We start from the raw sequence: 19655 nt of genomic DNA, 5'->3' as shown, positions 1-19655 counted from the left end.
AGCCTTGGGCAGTGCACAGCAGGAAACAGTCAGGGCCCACCTTTGTGATCTCCACCCCAGAGGTTTAGGGTGCACCCACCTGGAACTGTCTGACATCCCTCTGAGCCACCAGGTGGTGCTCGTTCTCTGGCGTGATGCCATAAGCCAGTCTCTGAAAGGAAGAGAAGGGGAGGAGGCCTCAGCTTGGCCCAGGGACACCCTTCTGGCAGCCTGATTGCACCCCCAGATGAGGGCCACCTGCTATTTGACCCTGCAGCCCCACGTGGATAGCATTCAGGGTCTGTACAAGACACCTCCAGCCTTGTTTGTGGAGCTGGTCCATTGAGTCATTCATTCAGCCACTGTTTCTTGAGCTGCCTACTGTGGTCAGACATGGGGCTAGGCCCTGTGGATCCAGACTTGAAGGAGACCCATGCAGTCTCTACTTTGGGGGAGCTTACAGCCCATGTAAGGGATTGGAAATGAAAACACACACACATCGTCTTAGACCCAGAATGGAGAAAGTACAGCAGGGAGAGTGTGGAAGGAAGCCTCTGGCCCTGCAGGGAATCAGGGAAGCCCTCCTGCAGTGGAGGCACTTGTGGGGTCTCAAGCCATGTGTTCTGAACCAACAACTGATCACTGATAGCGGGAAGCCTCTCCACTCCCAAAGTGTGGAGAATAGAAGGCTCAGGTCCCAGTTCCCATGTCTAGAATGAGGTCACCGAACACTGATCCTCCCAGTGACCAGGAACAGAGGTCCCCAGACTTAGGGATTTCACAGACAGGAAACGTATCACAAAGAATGAGGGTGAGGACTCTCTGTCTGGCATGCCCTTCCTTGAGTTTCTGCACAGCTCCCAAGGATGCCTTCCATCCTCATTTTGTTTACCTGCCCTTCGTTAGAATGTGAACTCCATAAGGGTAGGAATTTTTGTCTAGCGCCTCGAATACTGCCCAGCATATATCTGCATCCCAATAAATACCTTCCAAGTGAGTGGATAAAGGAATGAAGGAATGAAATCTTTGTTTTGTAAAGTAAGGATATGAGGAAAAGACTACCACTATTAGTTTACGAAAGAAAGGGTATTTTAATCAAACAGGAATGACATAATTTCAGAATAAAGGGCACTGTTTCCTAAATATTTATATAAATGTGTGTGTATATATGTATATATGCATGTATATATACACACATGTACATATATACACATGTATAAATATTGGCATATATGCAGAATGCATAGAAAGAAAATATAGTTCAGAAATCTTTGGTTTAGGCTGATCAGATTATTAGGTTCTGGAAAGAGGCAGGTGAAAACCAGAAGGAGCAGATCACAGTGTGATTGGATGGGGAGAGCTGGGACATCTGGGGAAATGACAAAGCTTAGACGGAGACACGAGAGTGAGCTGGGTCCAGGCAGTCTGTCTAATCAATCCTTAGTGAATTCCAGGGCTGAGCTCACCCCCAAGTAACATGTACTGAACACTTCCTGCGTGCCAGACACTGTGCTAAGTACTTCCTTTTTTCCAGGGTAGGTAATACTATCCTCAAGATACAGATGTGGAAACTGAGGCTCATGGCGGAAAATAACCTGGGCAATGAGGTGGGTCCATCTGACCCTGGTGTCTGTGTCCTTCTCTCTCCCTGCCCCCACCCCAACAGGAATGAGAGTCCTCCCGTCATCCCCCTCAGCCACCTCCCACCCTATTCCCTTGGGGAGGCCCAAAGCTCACCTCCCAAAGAGAGCCCTGCGTGCTGAGGAACTTGTAGATGACGTAGATGGGCACCAGGACCATGGAGGACAGGGCAATGCCCCACCCCACCCAGTTGGCCCAGGGCGGGAAGATGTAGTCGTCGTAGGTCAGTGGCTTGAAGTTAATGATGCTGACCACAACCACGAACTAGAGATGGGCAGGGAAGGAAGAGAAAGGAAGACAGGGCAGGAGAGAGACAAGAAAGGAAAGAAAGAAGGAGGTGGAAGAAAAGTGGGAGAGAAATGAAGAGCAGTGAGCATCACAGCAAAGGGAGGAAATAAGGAAGGAGAGAAAGAGAGAAAGATATGGAGAAATGAGAAAGAATCAAGAAGCAAGTGGTAATCGAAAGGAGGCAGGTATGACAGGGAGCAAGAAAAGAGGAAGAACAGAAGGTGACTTTGGAGGAGGCATAACAACCCCCAGGGACCTGGCCCCAGCTCAAGAACCCCCGAGTAAGGTGGATGTCTGCCACATTGTCCACAGGGCCAAGCAGCTCAAGTGACCCTTCTGAATGACCAGGGCCTCTGGATCCCAGAGCCTCCTCCCCTAAGAAGCAAATATCCCCACCCAGCTCCATCCTGGACACAGCCCCTCCCCACACACAGGGCTTCCCTGCAGACACTACACACCAGGAGGAAGGCAGGACTGACGAACTTCCAGCATAGTCTCCAGTATAGACCCGGCCTGAACCCCATCATCTGCTGGATGTCATTGCTGAACCTGTCCACTCCTGTGCACACACAGAGCAGGGCTGTTACCATGGCCCCCGCGATAGCCCAGCCAGGGCCAGGTCCTCCCATGAGGTTCTGGCCCGAGCTGGAGAACAGGGCAGTGAGGCGAGATGCTGACACACAGAACTTGGGAGACTTGGGGATAGGCACTTTGTAATGCAGAACAAGGGAGAGGACAAACTCTAGGACAGTATCCCCTTTCATGTGCCACCCCAATTAACCTATCAGAGGGAAACCTGGGCTCAAAGAGGTGAGGGGATTTGCCCCAAGTTCCAGAGCTAGTTGGCCTGACTTCAAAGCCCAGCTCTTTCCTCTTGCTCTGAAAATAACAACAACAACTATGCATACAGCACATTCCCTGACTTCAATCTGATAGGAGAGCCCAGACTCTTCCATTGACTCTCTTTCTGAGTGGCAGCAGAGTGAGAACTAACATGTTGGTGTGACACTTGTGGGGAAAAACAAACAATGAACACATTTAAGGGTTTGTAAAATATTCTCTCGGTTCATTCCAGAATAAGTTTGCCAGAAAAAATACAGGATACCCAGTTAAGTTGGAATTTCACATAAATAATGAAAAAAACTAGTATAAGTATGTCTGATGCAATAGTTGGGCTATACTTACACTAAATAATTGTTATTTATCTGAAATTCAAGTTTAAGTAGGCAACCTGTGTTGTGTTTGCTAAATCTGGCAACCCCCTGGTAGAATGAATTATATGACTCAGGGGTCAGCGTTTTCCTAAGGGTTCCTCTTTCAGGAGTTGATGCTGGATACCTCAGCGGCCTTTGCAGCCTCCTGTTAAAGGCAGGTTCATCCAAAGGTGAGCCAAGGATTGAGATTTGTTCCCAAAAACTGACTTGCTGGACTCTGGAATTTTCGGTGGCTGTTCTGGAAATGGAAGGCCTCTCTGCACCTCCAGGTTAAAGGATTCTAGGAGGACTGGGAGCTGAGGCTTTTCCACACACTCACATACCATAAAACCAGGAAACTCCGATGGCTTCCATGAGGACAGCAAAAAGGATGGAGGTGCCCGCAGCAAAGGTGTCCAGGAGGGTCAGCACATAAATTCCACCCTGGTACAGGAAGAGAAGAAGCCAAGAGGCCTTCTTTGGTCAAACGTGGGAACTGATTGTTGTGTCCATCAACTCTTACCTGCCCTGTCCCACTTGCTCAGAACCCTATTTGAGAACACAGGGCATAGGGTTGTGGTGCTGTTGAACTGACGTCACAGTCACCTCAGTTTCAGCCAATAAAGAGTTAGATGGGTTCCAAAGGGACTTTTGCTGCCCTTCAAGTCAATAAGCAATAAACAGAGCTGCGTGGAATCCTCAGCATCAGAGATGGAAGAAGACAACCAGGCCTAACCCTAGTGGGTCAGGCCGCTGAATTGAGGATGCTGGATCCCGCATTGTTCTCCCTGAGCTCAGCCCCAGTTCCAAGGCTAGGAATGTTTGACTTTATTGAAATGCAGCCTCAGAGGCCCCCAGGTGACCAGAAACCAGCCCCTACTCACCTTGGTTATGCAGAACAGGGCAAGAAGGAAGGTGCCGAAGGTGACGCCAAATGTGAAGAGTTTCCGGTGTCGCTTCAGGACCTGGAAGTCGTCTGCCAGGCCCGTGATGATAGCCTCCATGCCTCCCATCTGGAGAGAACCAGGCGGGGTGGGGTGCAGGAGTGAGGGTCTCTCTGGACCTCAGTCTCAGGCCCCAGGGTTCCTAGCGCCTCCTGCAGCCCAGGACTCACGCAGGCTGCCTTGCCTCTCTTGAGAAATCAGCATGTCCTGCCTTCTTCCCCATCCTCTTGTCCCATTTCTGTCCTGTTCTGAGGCAAACTCAGAACTCAGAAACTATGTGGGAGAGGGTAAGGGTTAAGTCAACTCCTGTCTCCCCTACTCAATAGCTACCTGTCTCCTGCCTACTCAGCCGGAGTGGGTACAGATAAGCTGATAGTGGAATGAAAGCAGTAAAACACCAAAACCCGTGTCACACATTTACATGTCAATAAGGGTCTCTGGAAACAACTCCTGCAGAAGAGCTTCTAGTGATGGGAACTTCAGGCAGCAGTTTTTGATATGGATTTTTGGCTGCCTTTCTAATGATCAAGCAAAGTGGTCACTTCAAACTCCAGACTCTTAGAGTCTGAAAGGGTCTCATATCCCACTGCTATGGGCAGATTGCTTCCTTATAAGGACACTGTGAGGGTAGACAAGAAGCACACAAGCTACCACTCTCCTCTCCTCTCCCCTCCTCTTGGCAGACACTGTTAATCAAAATCAGTATTCTTCATTATAAGCCCAGAAGCAGCCTCAAAATCCTTCTCAACACCCTGCTCCTGGCAGATCTGATGATTGAAAGCAAAAGGCAGTGGAGGGAAACCCAAGTGCCAGCTCTTCCATAAGATTTTTTGCAAACTTCCAGGCATGATGTACTAAGTAAGGGTAGGCATATCTGAATGTCAGTACAACAGCACCACAACCCTATGCCCTGTGTTCTCAAATAGGGTTCCGAACAAGTGGGACGGGGGCAGGTAGGCATAAGGCTGACTTGTCTGAAGTCTCTTCTTACTTGAATTTCCAAGATGTCAAAGGGATTCCTATGGCTCTTGGCTTTGGCCTAAGTCTTATCTTTTTGAGTGAGGACTCACTTTTTTTTTTTTTGTCTGCATTTAAATAGGGCCTTCTGGAAACAACTATTAACCTGGTGTTTGAATAGTGGGAACTTTAGGCCCAGCACTGTGTGTTGGGGAAGGGAGTCAGGCCCAGTGGGATGGGGGACAGGTATCCTGAGCAGGGTCACTCACTGAGCTGTCAAGGCCCAGCGCCAGGAGCATGATGAAAAACACGACAGCCCAGAATGTAGATCCAGACAGGGTAGAAATGGCCTCTGGATACAGGATGAACACTAGGCCAGCTCCTGTAAGAAACATCAAGGACTTCATCAGTGGCTGAAACCATTGGTCTGAGCTGCACATAATAGGGGAGCATCTGCGGGCCCAATTGTTCAGTCATGTGTGGGTGGACAGAACACAGGTCTAGAGATAACAGATGAAGCCAGCATGAACTTACAGCTCACCTGTGCATTGGAGAGGTTGACCCCCAACAGCCAGGCTGGAGAGCAGTTCCCTGCCTGGACAGCTACAGGCTACATGCTGCAAACCCCACCTCCTATACTCTATAAGGGATCTACTCTTACTCACAAAAGCTTGGGGTCCTCAGAAACCGCAATTCAATTGCTCACTAGCTGGGTGATGCCAGACAACGTATTTAGCTTGAGTCTCAGTCTTCCCGTTTGTAAAGTGAGTCTATTGACACTTGCCTGGCAGCCTTGTGAGAACTAAGTGGAGGTATTTCAAGTGCTTAGCCCAAGGCTGGTACAGAGAGGACATTCCAAAATCTGTTCCTTCCATCCTGACTCGCAGGGTGCATGGGGCCTGGGACTGCTTGGAATTCCCACTAATAACCTCAGGGGAAAGTCAATCACATTGGTGGTTTGGACACCTCCATGGACAGCCTAGAGGTCCTACAGCCATGTAAGAGCCATGCAGCCAAGAATAAGGTAGGCTTTTCAGCTCCCTCCTCAGTGGGCTGGGGCCCAGGAGGGCTGCCCACCCACCTTCTGTGGCCACATCCTCAATGTTGACCTTGTGTTCATGGGCCATGTAACCGAGGATGGAGAAGATGGCAAACCCAGAGACGAAGCTGGTGATGCAGTTGATGCTGCTGGTCAGCAGGGCATCCCTGGGGGAAGAAGCACAGTGAGGTCAAGTCCCTTGACACCCTCAACCCTATGCATTGACTGCTGGGCTGGCTATAGAACCTGCAGCCTGGCCCCAGCATCAAAGGCCATCCCCCCTTCAGCAGCTCCTGCTGCCACATGGATCCAGGGCCCCACCATCACTGGTGCAGGAAGTAGGCTAACTGCTTATGGATGGAATAGCCTGATACCAGAGTCTACTGGCAAACTGCTGCCAGGGAATTGAGTCACCAGTCTCCTTCAACAAACCTTCCATGGCTGCTCCCCAGTGCCTCCAACTCCTCATCCTGTCATTCAAGAGCTTTGCAAAGAAGACCCAGCCTTCCTTATACATTTATCTTCCAAGACTCCCAAGGTGTACTCTGAACGAACCATAAACTGGTCCATAAACAAACCACTTCTTTGCATTTGCCTGTGTTGTCCCCCTTCTCCCCCAGTGCCTGCTGTCCACTCCACATCTGCCTAGCATAATCCTAACTATCCTCCAAGGCTCATCTCAAATTCACCTCCATGCACTGGTTTTCTTCTGTCAGGGGCTGATCACCCCATTTCCTTACCTCCCTATAGCCTGTCCCCCTGGTATGAATTCATCAGACTCTGTCATGTACCAAAGACACTGTGATTCTGCCTTAAGCCTTGGATAGAGTGTAATGGAAGTGGACCCAAATTTGTGCCTGTGTCTGAAGTCCCAACAGCACTGGGCCAACAAGAGGTAGCATTGAGTGCTTCCTGAACTGAGCTAGATCATGGCCTTCTGAGTCTCAGTCTCCTATGGAGTCTCACATCTGACCCTGCCAGGCCCTCAGCAGCTGGGATATTCCACCCCTGCCTGCCTGGGCATCTGATGGACAGAATCCATACTGAAATCTTCACAGTTCTGCTCTGTCACAACTACCCATCTCCCAGTGCTGGTAACCTCAACTTTTCCCGTTCCACACCCCACATTTGTTTAAGAGGCATCCTGAAATGAAATGTGTTCATCAGAATCCTTAGAGGACATGTTCCAGTTTATAGAATGCCCAGGATGGTTCACAAGAAGAAAATTTGGCTTGCCCAGGGAGAGTTGGCTTCCAGACCAGAGCCCTCTCTGCCATCCCCACAAAAGTCAATCCCCAGGATTTACAGCTTCTCGGAATTCTGAGAAGAATCTTACCTGTAACAGTTGTTGTCAAATTTGTTGTAACTGGCAAATGCAATCAACACTCCAAATCCAGCCCCCAAGGAAAAAAATATTTGAGTTGCGGCATCAATCCACACCTGAAACCAGCAGACAAAAGCCATCAGCCTCTGCTTCCTACACCACTGGAACACCTCACTGCTCTGGAAGGGCTGAGAAACCCTGGGGATGCTCTGAGACCAGAGGAAACATGGTCTGAACCAGAAATGGGCAGTCCTGGCAACTCCTTCCCCTGCATCCTGTACAAAACAACTGCAGAGAGAGGCTGGGCCTCTCTAGCATCTCCCAGCCTTGGGTAGTCATGAGTGAGCTCACCCTGTAGGAAATCATTCACTCCATTTCATGCCCTGATTTTCAAAGAAAGTTAGCAAAATGAAAAGTTCTAGGCTAGAGTGTGAATGGGGCAAGAACACAGGGTTATGGCCATCTTAGGAGTTATGGAGACGGCATCGTCAGAAAGTGAGGACCATTCCTAGTAGGCTTCTACAAGCCATAGACAATGGTGACTCCTTGGGGGCCACTGGGGCTTACTTATTCCATCAGTTGGGTGATAAAAGCACATGGATAGAGGCCTGAAGATCTGAATTCCTTTCCAACTTCTCTGTCTCATGTTCTAGCCCTGGTCAAGTTCATTTCTCTCTGTCTGTTTCCTCATCAGTATAATGGGAATAATTATACTTCACCTATTCAGACTAAGAGCTGAAATTCAGATTTTTTTTTTTTTTTTAAGCCAGGGTATCACTCTGTCACCCAGGCTGGAGTGCAGTGGTGTAATCTTGGTTCAAGCATCCTGAGTAGCTGGGATTTCAAGTGCACGCCACCACGCCCTGCTAATTTTTGTATTTTCAGTAGAGACAGGGTTTCCCCATGTTGGCCAGGCTGGTCTTGAACTCCTGACCTCAAGTGATCCGCCCGTCTCAGCCTCCCAAAGTGCTGGGATTACAGGCGTGAGCCACCACACCCAGCCTTGCAATTCAGATTTGAGAGATGTCTGTCATGCCCCTACTGGTGTTAGTCCAGGCTTCCCCAGCTGTGCAAACAGAGGGCAGCATGATCTGATGGGGGAAGACAGATCTGCTCCTTGATACTGCACTGAGGGCTTAGCTTCTACACATCTGAAAGGCTTAGCATAAACAGTCACAGAACAAATAGAAGTCTAACTTATTTTGCAATTTACAAGGCTGATTTGTGTCTTATGCTCTGTTATCTTTCTGGCAGCTACTACGAAAATAGGTTTTCTCTTGGTTACTGGTCTATAACACTGCAGTATGTTGGAACATTACAACTATGGAGATGCATATTGGGATGCATCTCTCTTCATCCTGTGCTGCTTAGGCCTGCCAGGATTATTATGGGTTCAAATAAAGAAGCCCGGAGAATTGTAAGATAGCAATTGTAAGATGTTGAGGTGTTCTCACTGAGGGGCCCTGCAAGAGGAGGCTGGAAGTAATCTCAGCAGTTATCTTAAGATGCTCAAGGTACTGAGTACCTCTATGATAGTCTCTGCTCCCACCCTCCCTGCTCTGCACTGGACTCCACTACCAAATTCACCCACTTTCACCATAATTTGGGCCTCTGGACAGGGGCAGTGGTTGGATGAGGGTTTTGGGGAAGAGAATTGGCAGGGCCTCCCTGGCGGCTAAAACTATCCTTGTGCCGACATCACAGGATGGTGGCAAAGACCAGGTTTGGGGATCCGAGAGTAGCAAGAGGGCAGGGGGTGGCTGGGGTTGGCTAGGGAGCTGTGGGCACAGGACAGGAGCAAGGTCCCAGGACATAATGTCCTCTTCACAGGGAATTTCTCTCCTCAAAAAGAGTAGTCTGTGAAGACCACCAGATGGAACCACAGAATCTCAGGCCTCCAGAGAGAGATGGGTGGGCTTATGGAGCCTATCAGGTGCAAATCCACATTGGTCAGATGGGGAAGCTGCAGCTCAGACATGGAAGGATCCTGTCCAAGGCTACACTGTACATTTGTGGCAGAGCTGGGACCAGATTTTCCATCATCACCTGCTCCTGAAAACCCTCCCACAAGCCTGGCCCAAGGCTTGGTGGTCACTGAGCACTGACCGTGGCCTCTTTCAAGCGGTAGAAGTCGATGTGCAGGTAGGCATTGATGCCGTTGGAGGCGCCGGGCAGCGTGACGCCGTGAACCAGGAGCACGAACAGCACGAAGTAAGGCAGCGTGGCTGTGATCCACACCACCTGGGCAATGGATAAGTTCAGGTGAGAGCCTTGCTCTGGCCCCAATCCCGTGGTGGGCTGGCGGGGCACAGAGTCCTTTCCCAGGGAGCCAGTCATGCTCTTTCCCACCTTCCTTTACCCAAGGCACATGCTACAAGTTCCAGTTCTAGGCAAGGCCCTGAGGCAGAATCCAGGGCTAGACCAGTAAACGGACACAGGTCACACCCTAGAGAAGCTCAGAACCCAGGGTGAGAGTCAGCTGCACTGGGGATAGTACTATGATGGAAGCCAAGGGCACAGCAGGGCAAAGACTAGGTCCTCATAGCACAGGATACCTCCTCATCCACAAAGCCACCTCTCCTGACTCCTTCAAGGAAAGACTGTTGACTCCATAAAATGAAGAGCTTTCCCATAGATAGAGCTCTCTAAAGGAAAAGAGCCTAGAGAGATGGTGAGGTACCTGTCATTGAAGTTGTCCAAGTGTTGCTATGAATACAGGCATTGGCAAAGGATTGCCTAGATCAAGGTGCAGTTCATGGACCAGGTAGAACTAAGTACACCCACCTTTGTGCTCTCCCCTTTCCCCCTCAGTCCTGTGTCCATCACACCATTGCTACTGGTTGCTGCATGCACCTATCTGACTGGCAGGATATTTAGAAATATCAGTCAGTCTCTCTCTCTCTCTCTCTCTCTCTCTCCCCCCACTCTCTTTTTCTCTCTCTCCATCCTCCCTCTCTCTCTTCTTGCCCTCCCCTCCCTCGTCTCCCTCTCCTCCACTCTCTCCCTTTTGTTTACATCTTCCTCTTTTTCTTTACCCCCCCTTCAAGCATATTTTCTTTCTTAAGCACATTGCCCAGGAAGGGATGTGGCTGGACAGAAAGCAGAACCTCTGACCATTTTTCATCTTAGTGGGAACAGATGTGGGATACAGACAATGTATCTTGTTCAGGAACACAAAAGGAAGATATTATTCCAGACTAAAAAGAAACACCCCATCCCCTTGTCCAAGTTGGAGGAACAGAAAAGAAAGGTAGAGGCAGGGATGGGGGTGTTATGTGGGTTTCCTTGCTGTTCCTTCTCAACCTCGGCTACACATTCAAATACCCTGGGGGGAGTTATAGGTACAAATGTTAAAGCTCAGATCTCATTCTTGGAGTTTCTGGTTTAGTTGGTCTAGCGTGAGCCTGAAATGAGTATTTTTTTAAAGCTCCCCAGATGATAAAATTGTGCAGCCAAGGTGAGAAATCACCACTAGGTAGAGACAGCCATGGGTAGCCTTGCAGAAAGAAGGCTGTGCCCAAGTAAAAACTCAGGTTAAGGTCAAGGTAGTCAGACTCAAGGAGGACTCAGCTGAAACATGAGAAAACCTATAACTTAAATGCCAGATGGTTCCACCCCCGCAAAGCCCTCGAACTACGTAGCCCCAAGAATCTTCACACATCCCTAAGGAGAAAGTGAAAACCTTGAAACATGAAAGTTCTTTGCCAGGATAAAAAGATATGGGCTCTAAATGAAAATAGAGACATAGAAAATAAAGCCATATGTTTTTTATACTTGTGTTTAAGGATGGCGATTTATCCTCTTCTTTTACTTGTCTTTCCCACTACATCATGAGCCCCTTAGAAGTAAAATCCTACATTTTTCAAACTTGAATCCCCAGAACCTGGCATATATGAGTCCTAATAAATGTTTATTATATGAATGATTGGACTAGGCAGCGGTGTAGATGAATGATTGGATTGTTAGGTAAATGGATGGATGAGTGGATGGTTGGATTATGATTGGGTAGCTGGTTAAAAGGATGGATAAGATGATTAGGTGGGTGGAGGGTTGAGTAGATGGATGGATGGATGGATGGATAAATGGATGGATAGATGGATGAGTGGTTGAGTGATAAATCAGAAAGTTAGTGGATGACTAAGTCAAAGAATAAATGCATGAACAAGTGAATGAATGAGTAACTGAGTCAGCATGGGAGTGAGTAAATGCACAGTGGTAGACACATCTTCTGGGCTCAGAAGGAATCAGGAAAGCCTCCTCTATTTCATGTTATCCACTTGTTTCTCCATCACTCCCTTGTTCTAAGAAGGTCTTTGTGGAAATGGGATTTCCACTTGTTTTCTTTCAGGGAGGCAAGAACAGGAAGGCCAAATTGCATAACAAATAAGGAGGGAAACATGCCCTGGAATGTGAAGCTGTTGCATCTGGGTGACCTTATGTTAATCAATCTTGGATTCAGTCTCCTGATCTAGGACAAATAGGTGTAAGCTCTTGGCAAAAGGCACAAGGAGGAGCTCTCACATCTCCTTGTGATTGGTTCTAACTGCTCTGGTCTCCTAAAGCTTACATCAATAGCTGCAGCCCAGCTGCAACGCTCAGCCCAGCAAACCAGGTGAGACTACACTCCTGTCATCAGAAAACAGTATCTTGACTTCTGACTCCAAGGAATCTCCCATTGGGCCTGGAGGTGGCCCTGCATTGGCCATGTTTGATGGCTATGGATTCAGTTTCCCTAAGGAATACATCAGGCCGTGACTGAGCTGAGACCCTGACTATTATAGTCAAGCATCAAGATAGCAGGGAACTTGTTTTGTCTGTGCCCATGAGTTCAAAGCTAAACCATCTGAGTCCTGTTGAAGATTCTCAGAATTGGCAGTGGGTGTTACTTCAGCTGCCTAAGATCTTGTGTTGAAAGAAGGATTCCTGGATCTTTGGCCAACAGTTCACTCATGCTCACATGTACCCTGAATGCACAATGGGTAAACAGAAGAAAGGCTCAGGTTCTGTCATCTCCACCCCAGGCTTCTCAGCTCTCAGAATTCCAACTTGCAACACAGCTCTGGCCATGAGAACCTAGACTTAGTCCAATTTTGAGCACAAGATCAAGAAAGCAATGAGCAGCCCATTGGTCTTGGCAAATGTCCTTAGTCCCTAAGGGAGGTCACTGGTTTCTATCACTTTAAATCCATACCTGCTGGTGTTTCTATGGATAATTTGTGGGGTTCTAGGTTACCAAATTCAAACTGATGGCTCACAATCAAAATGAGGACCTTGGCTCCACAAAAGAAGGAACTTTCAAATTGATAGAGCTCTCTCAAGGGAAAGAGCTGCCCAGGAAGGTGGTGAGGTGTTTGTCACCAAAGTCGTGCAAGCCTTGCTATGAATCCAGGCATTGAGCAGAGGGCTGCCTAGATCAAGGTGAGGTCCACAGACCAGCAGCATCAGCATCACCTGGGAGCTTGTCAGAAATGCAAATTCTCACCTCATACCCACTGAATCAGACTCTCTCAAAGAACGACCCAGGAATGTGAGTTTTAGCGAGCCATTTTGGTGATTCTTACACACATGAAAGTTTGAAAAACACGGCCCAGGACCTGCTCTAAGGTTGACTTGGAAACAGATGACACATGTCTGCACTTTATCACTGTGCATCTGAATCAATTTACCCTTTACTGATTAAGAATTCGTGATCCTCTGAACTGGGTTTTAGGGACATTTTCACTAACAATAAAGACACGATCTTACAAAGTGGGATTTGTGGGGTGTGGGGTAGGCACTGATGTTACTGAAGAAAACACCAAGCTACAAATATTTTAGTCTATGCCTCACTCATGTGTGAACGATGCTGTTCATTATAACTGAGTCCAATCCAGTCACTAAAGTAAGCTAGGACCAGCACAGCCTTCACTTGCCAAGACTGGAGGTATGAACATTTGCAATTCATTTGAGGCCAGCTCTGAGGCTATGGAAGCCTGCTAAGAAAAGCTCAATGTCCTGTTCCAGGTTCAGTCTGGAAAGAAATAAGCAATACTCTTGGTTTTCTCATAAGCCAGTTTATAAAAACAATTAAAGACAGAGTACAGGAATGTCCTGAGTGAAGCTCCCCATTCTAGAAATCTCGTCTAGAAATCTCGTCTCCATGGACTGCCTGTGGCATGCCTGCTTAGGGACTTATGCAAAATGTGGGCTGTGGCTTCAGATGGCACATGCAGAGGGGACTCATATTCCTCTCTCATTGTGTTTCTACATGGGGCACTTTCCTAGTGTAACACCCTGGTTCGTGCCTCACCACCTTCTCTGAAGGTGCATTTTAGAAAGAACTGAGCATGCTCAGCCCCACTCCTCCTGGTCTCTTTTGCACCAGCCTGCCTGCAGACAACATATACTCCACTCTAGCCAAGAGGTAAACTAAGTGGGACAGGCTCTACTCTCTTTGGTGATGGCCATGGGGAACCCAGTCTCGGAGTGCAATATTAGAAGTCTATGGTTGTCCTGTGCCAAGGCCAGAAGCAGTATAAAGCTCATACATCTTCTGCAGTTCACAGGAGTGGGCCCTGTCTCCCCTCAGGGTCTCTGTCTGTGCCTGCAGAGGCCAGGAGAACTCTGTTCCTGGTACCTAGGAAAGGTGCAGAGAGTGCTAGACCAGGCTGGCCTGGGACTTCCGCATCTCTACGACTTTGCTTATGTAGTTCCTTCCACTGAGAATCCCTTCCCTCCACCCCACCTCTACCTGTGCCTGCCTGACCTTGTAGACCCAGCTCGAATGCCACCTTCTCTATGGTCTTTGGAGACACTTTCAGTTGAAAGAGCTTCCTTTCTCCACTAACGCAGCATCTCACACTTTTTGACCACGACTCATGCTAAGAAATACCTTCAATATCAAGACAAAATACACATAAACTTACAGATAGCTATAACTGAAACAAAAATTCCAACAGACAGCTCTTACTTTACTATGTGCAATGATCTCTTATTATCTAGACTTTTCATTTTAAAAGTGTGATGACCCACTAAGCTGATTTAATTATGGTTTTTAAACCCACAGTTTGTATTTCTATTGAAATGTAATTCGAACTACTGGATGTGAAACTATCTCCAAGGTAAAGTTAAGCTTAAAAAATAACAAAATATATAATAGTGCACATAGTTTGTGACCACTGGTTGTTATTAAATGGGGACACACACATATGTCTCTGGATAGAGACCCAAGAAGCTGGTGACATTGGTTGATCCATAACCTGCCTGCAATACACATAGACTAAAGCAACTGAAGAAGGAACCTGTCTTATTCTCGCATCACTAGTACTAGCATCAAGCCAGGTACATAGTAGGTGTCCATAAGTGGTTGATAATTTGAATTAAATTCAAAAGAATACTTAATGAAGTTCCCCAAACTTATATACCCACCCATCCTTCAATCACCCAATAAATATTTACTGAAGATGTACTAGGTGCCAGGCATCAGAATGGTAATGGTCCTATCCTGGTTTTGCTCAACCCTAGACTTTCTCCAAGCCCTGGTCTGCATTTTGTTTGAGTGTTTTCTTAGGGTAGATACTGTGTCTCCAACATGCTGATAGGAAATTCTATCTTCAGTTCTCGATGGATTTCATCCCTACTGGCTGCTGCTCCCCTGCTACTTTCTTTGCTGTCAATGGCATGACCAAGAACTCTAAGAGTATCAGAGAGAACTCTTGTGCACACCCCCTTTACAAAATCAGTTGCCTAATGAGGCTTCTCCCAAATTAACAACCATTAAGGTTGATTAAGGTAGACTGTTGAGGTGTGGCCCCCAATGAACTCACACCTGTGTGTAATTCCTTCCCATATGGACACTAGGTTTTACCACAACACTTGTTTTAGCCATGGGGACAATAGCAAGAATGATGCAAGCAGAGACTGGAAGAGCTACTTGTACACCATTGTGGCTTGTCTGCTTGGAACATGTTCTTGGAACTCAATTGCCATGCTCTGAGAAGCTCAAGCACCATAGAAAGTCTATGTGGAAACATTCGAAGATGCTCTGGTTGGCAGCTCCAACTTAGCTCCCAGTTAGTGCCAACTGCCAGCAATGTGTATGCACCATCTAGAATAGCCAGCCCACTGAAGCCATGTAGTCCAAGGAATATCACATGAAGCAGAAGCACGACCCAGCTGATCCCAATCAACCCACAGAATTGTGAGAAACAGTAAAATGGTTGTTATTTTGAGTCACTACATTTTGGAGTGGTTTGTTACACAGCAGTAGCTAACCAGAACACTGGAAAGAATATTTCCCATCCACATCCTCTTTAATACAGTCAAGCTTCTAAATAGACCCTGTAGAGCCCAAATGGGGTTGTTGTTCCCATGATGTTCCTCGGGCTAAAAATCAACAGGAGCCATTTCCTGAATATTCCTCACCCCTGAGAGGCTGACTACAGGGAGACAGTGTCACCCAAGTTCAGAATGCCAACTCTGGACTGGCCCCCATGGGTCATCTAAAGCTATGCTCTTCTCGTGAAGGCACCTGGAACTCTGGGGGCACTTCTTTCTGTATCGGAGGAAACACAAAATCCAGCATACATCTGAATATCTTCTAGAGCATTGTTTTTTTCCTAAAAAATTCAGAGGGGGGATTTATTGATTTTACGGTCATATTCCAGAGTAGGATGCAACATTTGCAAGAAGATTTAGGTCGAGATTCAAGATTCATCAAGGGCATATTGATAGCATCTCTAGACTTTGTCCTGAGACCTTTGGGGTATCCCAGTCCCTGGTCTCTGCTATTAGGGAAGCTTTGGCAGGAAAGTGTGAGAAACTCTGATCCACTTATACCCCTTCAACCTATTGTTGGCGAGACACAGACTTGGGGAAGGGAAGGGAAAGGAAGGAAGGGGTTTGTCTAAGTCAGTGGCAGAATTGGGGCTTGAATCCAGGCTTTGCACTTCCAGCTCCATCTTTTTTGTCCACCAACTACATAATTATTGCTAGAAATAATCACACCCACCAAGGTTGATCACCCAACTGAAAGAGAAACAAAGAGATATTACCTTTCCTGATGTTTTCACCCCTTTCCAGAGGCTAAAATACAAGACGATGACGACGACCATCAGACAGAGCAAGAGCTGCCACTGGGGCAGGCCGATGTCATGAATCCCGCTGCTCTCATGAAGGTGCAGGACACCACGCCTGCCCAGAGGAGAGGGGAGAGGACCAGGGTAAATGGTGTCAGGGAGGACAACAGGGGCCGTGACCACAGGCCAGTCCCTGCAAATGCACACTGATGGAGACAGGACCTGGCCACTCTCCCCTAACTCGGGGGTCCCAGCCACTGCCATGCACCACAATGGGCCTGCCCTGGTCAGCCATGGCCTGTGCCCAGGACCAGTCTGTCCTAGGAGAGGCAAATCATCTGGGGAGATTCCAGGCTTATGGCTGCTGTTAAAAGACAAAAATCTCTTAAGTGCCTGCTGCTTGCCTAGCCTTGGAGTAATAAATAGGGAAGGTTCCTGTCCTCATAGAACTCACACTGTAAAGAGCAGTTCTCAGCAGGAGGGAGGACTATTTTGCCTCCGACCCCCACCCCAGAGGATATTTGGCAATGTCTGAGATGTTTTTTATTGTCCTGACTTAAGGAGAGGTGGTGCGACTGGCATAGAGACTATAGGTGCTGCTAAACATGCTGCAGTGTACAGGACAGTCTCCAATAACAAAGAATGACCGCTCCCAAAAGGTTCATATTGCTTAATCTGAGAATCCCTGGTCTAGAGACTGAGACAAGAGTGAGCATTTCTCCTATTGGAGAACAGCTACTAAAGCTAAAGATATGCTTACCCTGTGCCCTAGATATTGACTCAATAGAAAATTGTACACATGTTCACCAAAAGATATGCTCTAGAATGTTTATGGCAGCATTATTCATAATAACCCCAAATTGCAAAGTACTCAAATATCCATCGACAGTGGAATGGATAAATTAGGATATATTTATAAAGTGGAGTATTTTTTTTTTTTTTTTTTTTTTGAGACAGGCTCTCATTCTGTCACCCAGGCTGGAGTGCAGTGGCACCATCACGGCTGACCGCAGGCTCAGCCTACTCAGGCTCAGGTGGTCCTCCCACCTCAGCCTCCCAAGTAGCTGGGAGTACAGGTGTACATCACTACACCTGGCTAATTTTTGTATTCTTTTGGAAGAGACTGGGTTTTGCCATGTTGCCCAGACTGTTCTTGAACTCCTGGGCTCAAGCGATCCAACTGCTCCAGCCTCTCAAAGTGCTGAGATTACAGGTGTGAGCCACCACATCTGGCCTAAGTGGAGTATTATACAGCAATTACCTCCAGAGGGATGACTCTCGCACACACTGCTGAGAAAAAGAAGTCAAAGCCAGAAGAGCACTTCCGTCTGACTCCAGTCATATAAAATTCAGCAACAGGCAAAACTGACCTAAAGGATTAGAAGTCAGGAGAGGTGTACCCTGGGATGGGGGTGAGGGGGTTACTGACTGGGAGAGAACATGATGGGGACTTCAGGACACTCATCATGCTCTTTCCTGAGCTGGGTGAGGTTACTGGCTGCGTTCAACAGGTATCATTTTCTGAGCTGTCACTTGATGATAGTCACTCCTTTGGAATATGTTAGCTATCAATAAAGTGTTTTTTTGTTTGTTTTCATTTTTTGATTTTGTTTTTGTTTTTGAGACGCAGTCTTGCTTTATCTCCCAGACTGGAGTACAATGGCGCAACCTCGGCTCACTACAAGCTCTGCCTCCCGGGTTCATGCCATTCTCCTGCCTCAGTCTCCTGAGTAGCTGGGATTACAGAAGCCCGCCATCATGCCGGGCTAAATTTTTGTATTTTTAGTAGAGACGGGGTTTCACAATGTTAGCCAGGCTGGTCTTGAACTCCTGACCTCAGGCTATCCATCTGCCTTGGCCTCCCAAAGTGCTGTGATTACAGGCATGAGCCTCCGTGCCCAGCCTGGTTTTTTTAAGTAAGAAAAACAAACAATCCTAAGGTGGTCTGAGAATATTGGGGTCCCTTGTACAATCTACAATGAAGAAATGATAAAGAGAATTGTAAACAAAATGACCGTTTGCTAATGAGAATCTAATCAAAGTCGGTTAGGAGCTAAGGAAAGGTCAAATAAGACAGACTGCTGAAACAATACAGCAGGTCCCAGGGGAGAAGGGTTCCCCTGACCATTCTGCACCCTTGCAAAGCAGAGCAAACAGAACTGGGAACAACTTGGTGTAGTATTTGCTCTGCACCCTAATCGTTCATTCCTCACTGAAGGCCCGCTGTGAGCCAGCCCATCTGGGCCTTGGACACACACAGGAACTGCTCGTGCACCGTCCTGACTCTGCCTTGGTGGGCTTGTATCGTAGCATGGGAGGCAACACTACATGCAAATTCACAATAAAGCATGACACATGTTGGGAGGTTCAAGGGAGCTGCAGGGGCCCCCACAATGAGTTCCCACTTCTCTGTGTCCCACACTCAGAGGCAATAGTCAGCTGCACATTGCCCAACACCCTTCAAACCCAAATCCAGTGTCACCTCTCCTAGGAGGCCCCCCTGATCACCATTGATAGGAATCCTTCAACCCTTCCAGTTCCTGTGGCTCTTGACTCAGTTGCTAAGAGAGTCTGCCTGTTCCTGCAAGGTCAGGGCTAACTGTATACAAGGGTCTCCCAGGATGAGGAGGTGAATTAACCATTCCTGGTCCCCAGTGCTAAGCCCAGAACTGGCAGTTAGACCTGTTAGCTCATGAGAGATCATTAGATTAGAAACAGATAAATGCTCCCAGCCTTTCTTGCTAAACCCAACAATCCCTCTACTACTGAAAATGAGATTCCAGGATCACCCCAAGAAGAACAAGGAAGGAAAGAGGGTCAGTCTCCCACACACCCTCAATCTTTCTCTTAGCAACTCCTCCCCTCACTTGTGGCAAATTTCTAACCCTTTTGCCCAGATCTTTCATACTGCCCAGGGCACCACACATTTTCCCATGTGGAAACTTCCCTGTCTCATTCTATAGGCGTTTGCACTCAGCTAGAGGTCCATTCAGAAAGCAGCTGCTTAATAGATTTATATAGCCAGGCATGGTGGCTCATGCCTATAATTCCAGCACTTTGGGAGGCCAAGGCAGGTGGATCACCTGAGGTCAGGAGTTCAAGACCGGCCTGGCCAACATGGCGAAACCCCATCTCTACTAAAAATACAAAAATTAGCTGGGTGTGGTGGTGCATGCCTGTAATCCCAGCTACTTGGGAGATTGAAGCATGAGAACTGCTTGAACCCTGGAGATG

The 19655-nt window shown here is 47.6% G+C and overlaps 1 protein-coding gene across 1 annotated transcript in view; it reads right to left on the bottom strand.

The window, feature by feature from the left end:
- Positions 1 to 19655, bottom strand: part of SLC6A2 (solute carrier family 6 member 2) — a 47964-nt gene that overhangs the window by 1759 nt on the left and 26550 nt on the right. Inside the window, exons 5-14 of the mRNA XM_017867115.1 lie at positions 16398 to 16536; positions 9472 to 9606; positions 7378 to 7481; positions 6084 to 6208; positions 5272 to 5384; positions 3986 to 4114; positions 3446 to 3545; positions 2367 to 2467; positions 1717 to 1884; positions 80 to 151 (exon numbers count right to left, since the gene is read on the bottom strand). Of these exons, the coding sequence (XP_017722604.1) occupies positions 80 to 151; positions 1717 to 1884; positions 2367 to 2467; positions 3446 to 3545; positions 3986 to 4114; positions 5272 to 5384; positions 6084 to 6208; positions 7378 to 7481; positions 9472 to 9606; positions 16398 to 16536 (1186 nt within the window). The remainder of the gene's footprint in view (positions 1 to 79; positions 152 to 1716; positions 1885 to 2366; positions 2468 to 3445; positions 3546 to 3985; positions 4115 to 5271; positions 5385 to 6083; positions 6209 to 7377; positions 7482 to 9471; positions 9607 to 16397; positions 16537 to 19655) is intronic.

The sequence above is a fragment of the Rhinopithecus bieti genome, unplaced genomic scaffold, assembly GCF_001698545.2.
Source record: "Rhinopithecus bieti isolate Rb0 unplaced genomic scaffold, ASM169854v2 scaffold_3879, whole genome shotgun sequence".
Classification (NCBI taxonomy): Eukaryota; Metazoa; Chordata; class Mammalia; order Primates; family Cercopithecidae; genus Rhinopithecus; species Rhinopithecus bieti.
The sequence above is the reverse complement of the archived record's forward strand: the minus strand, read 5'-3'. Positions and strand labels throughout refer to the sequence as shown.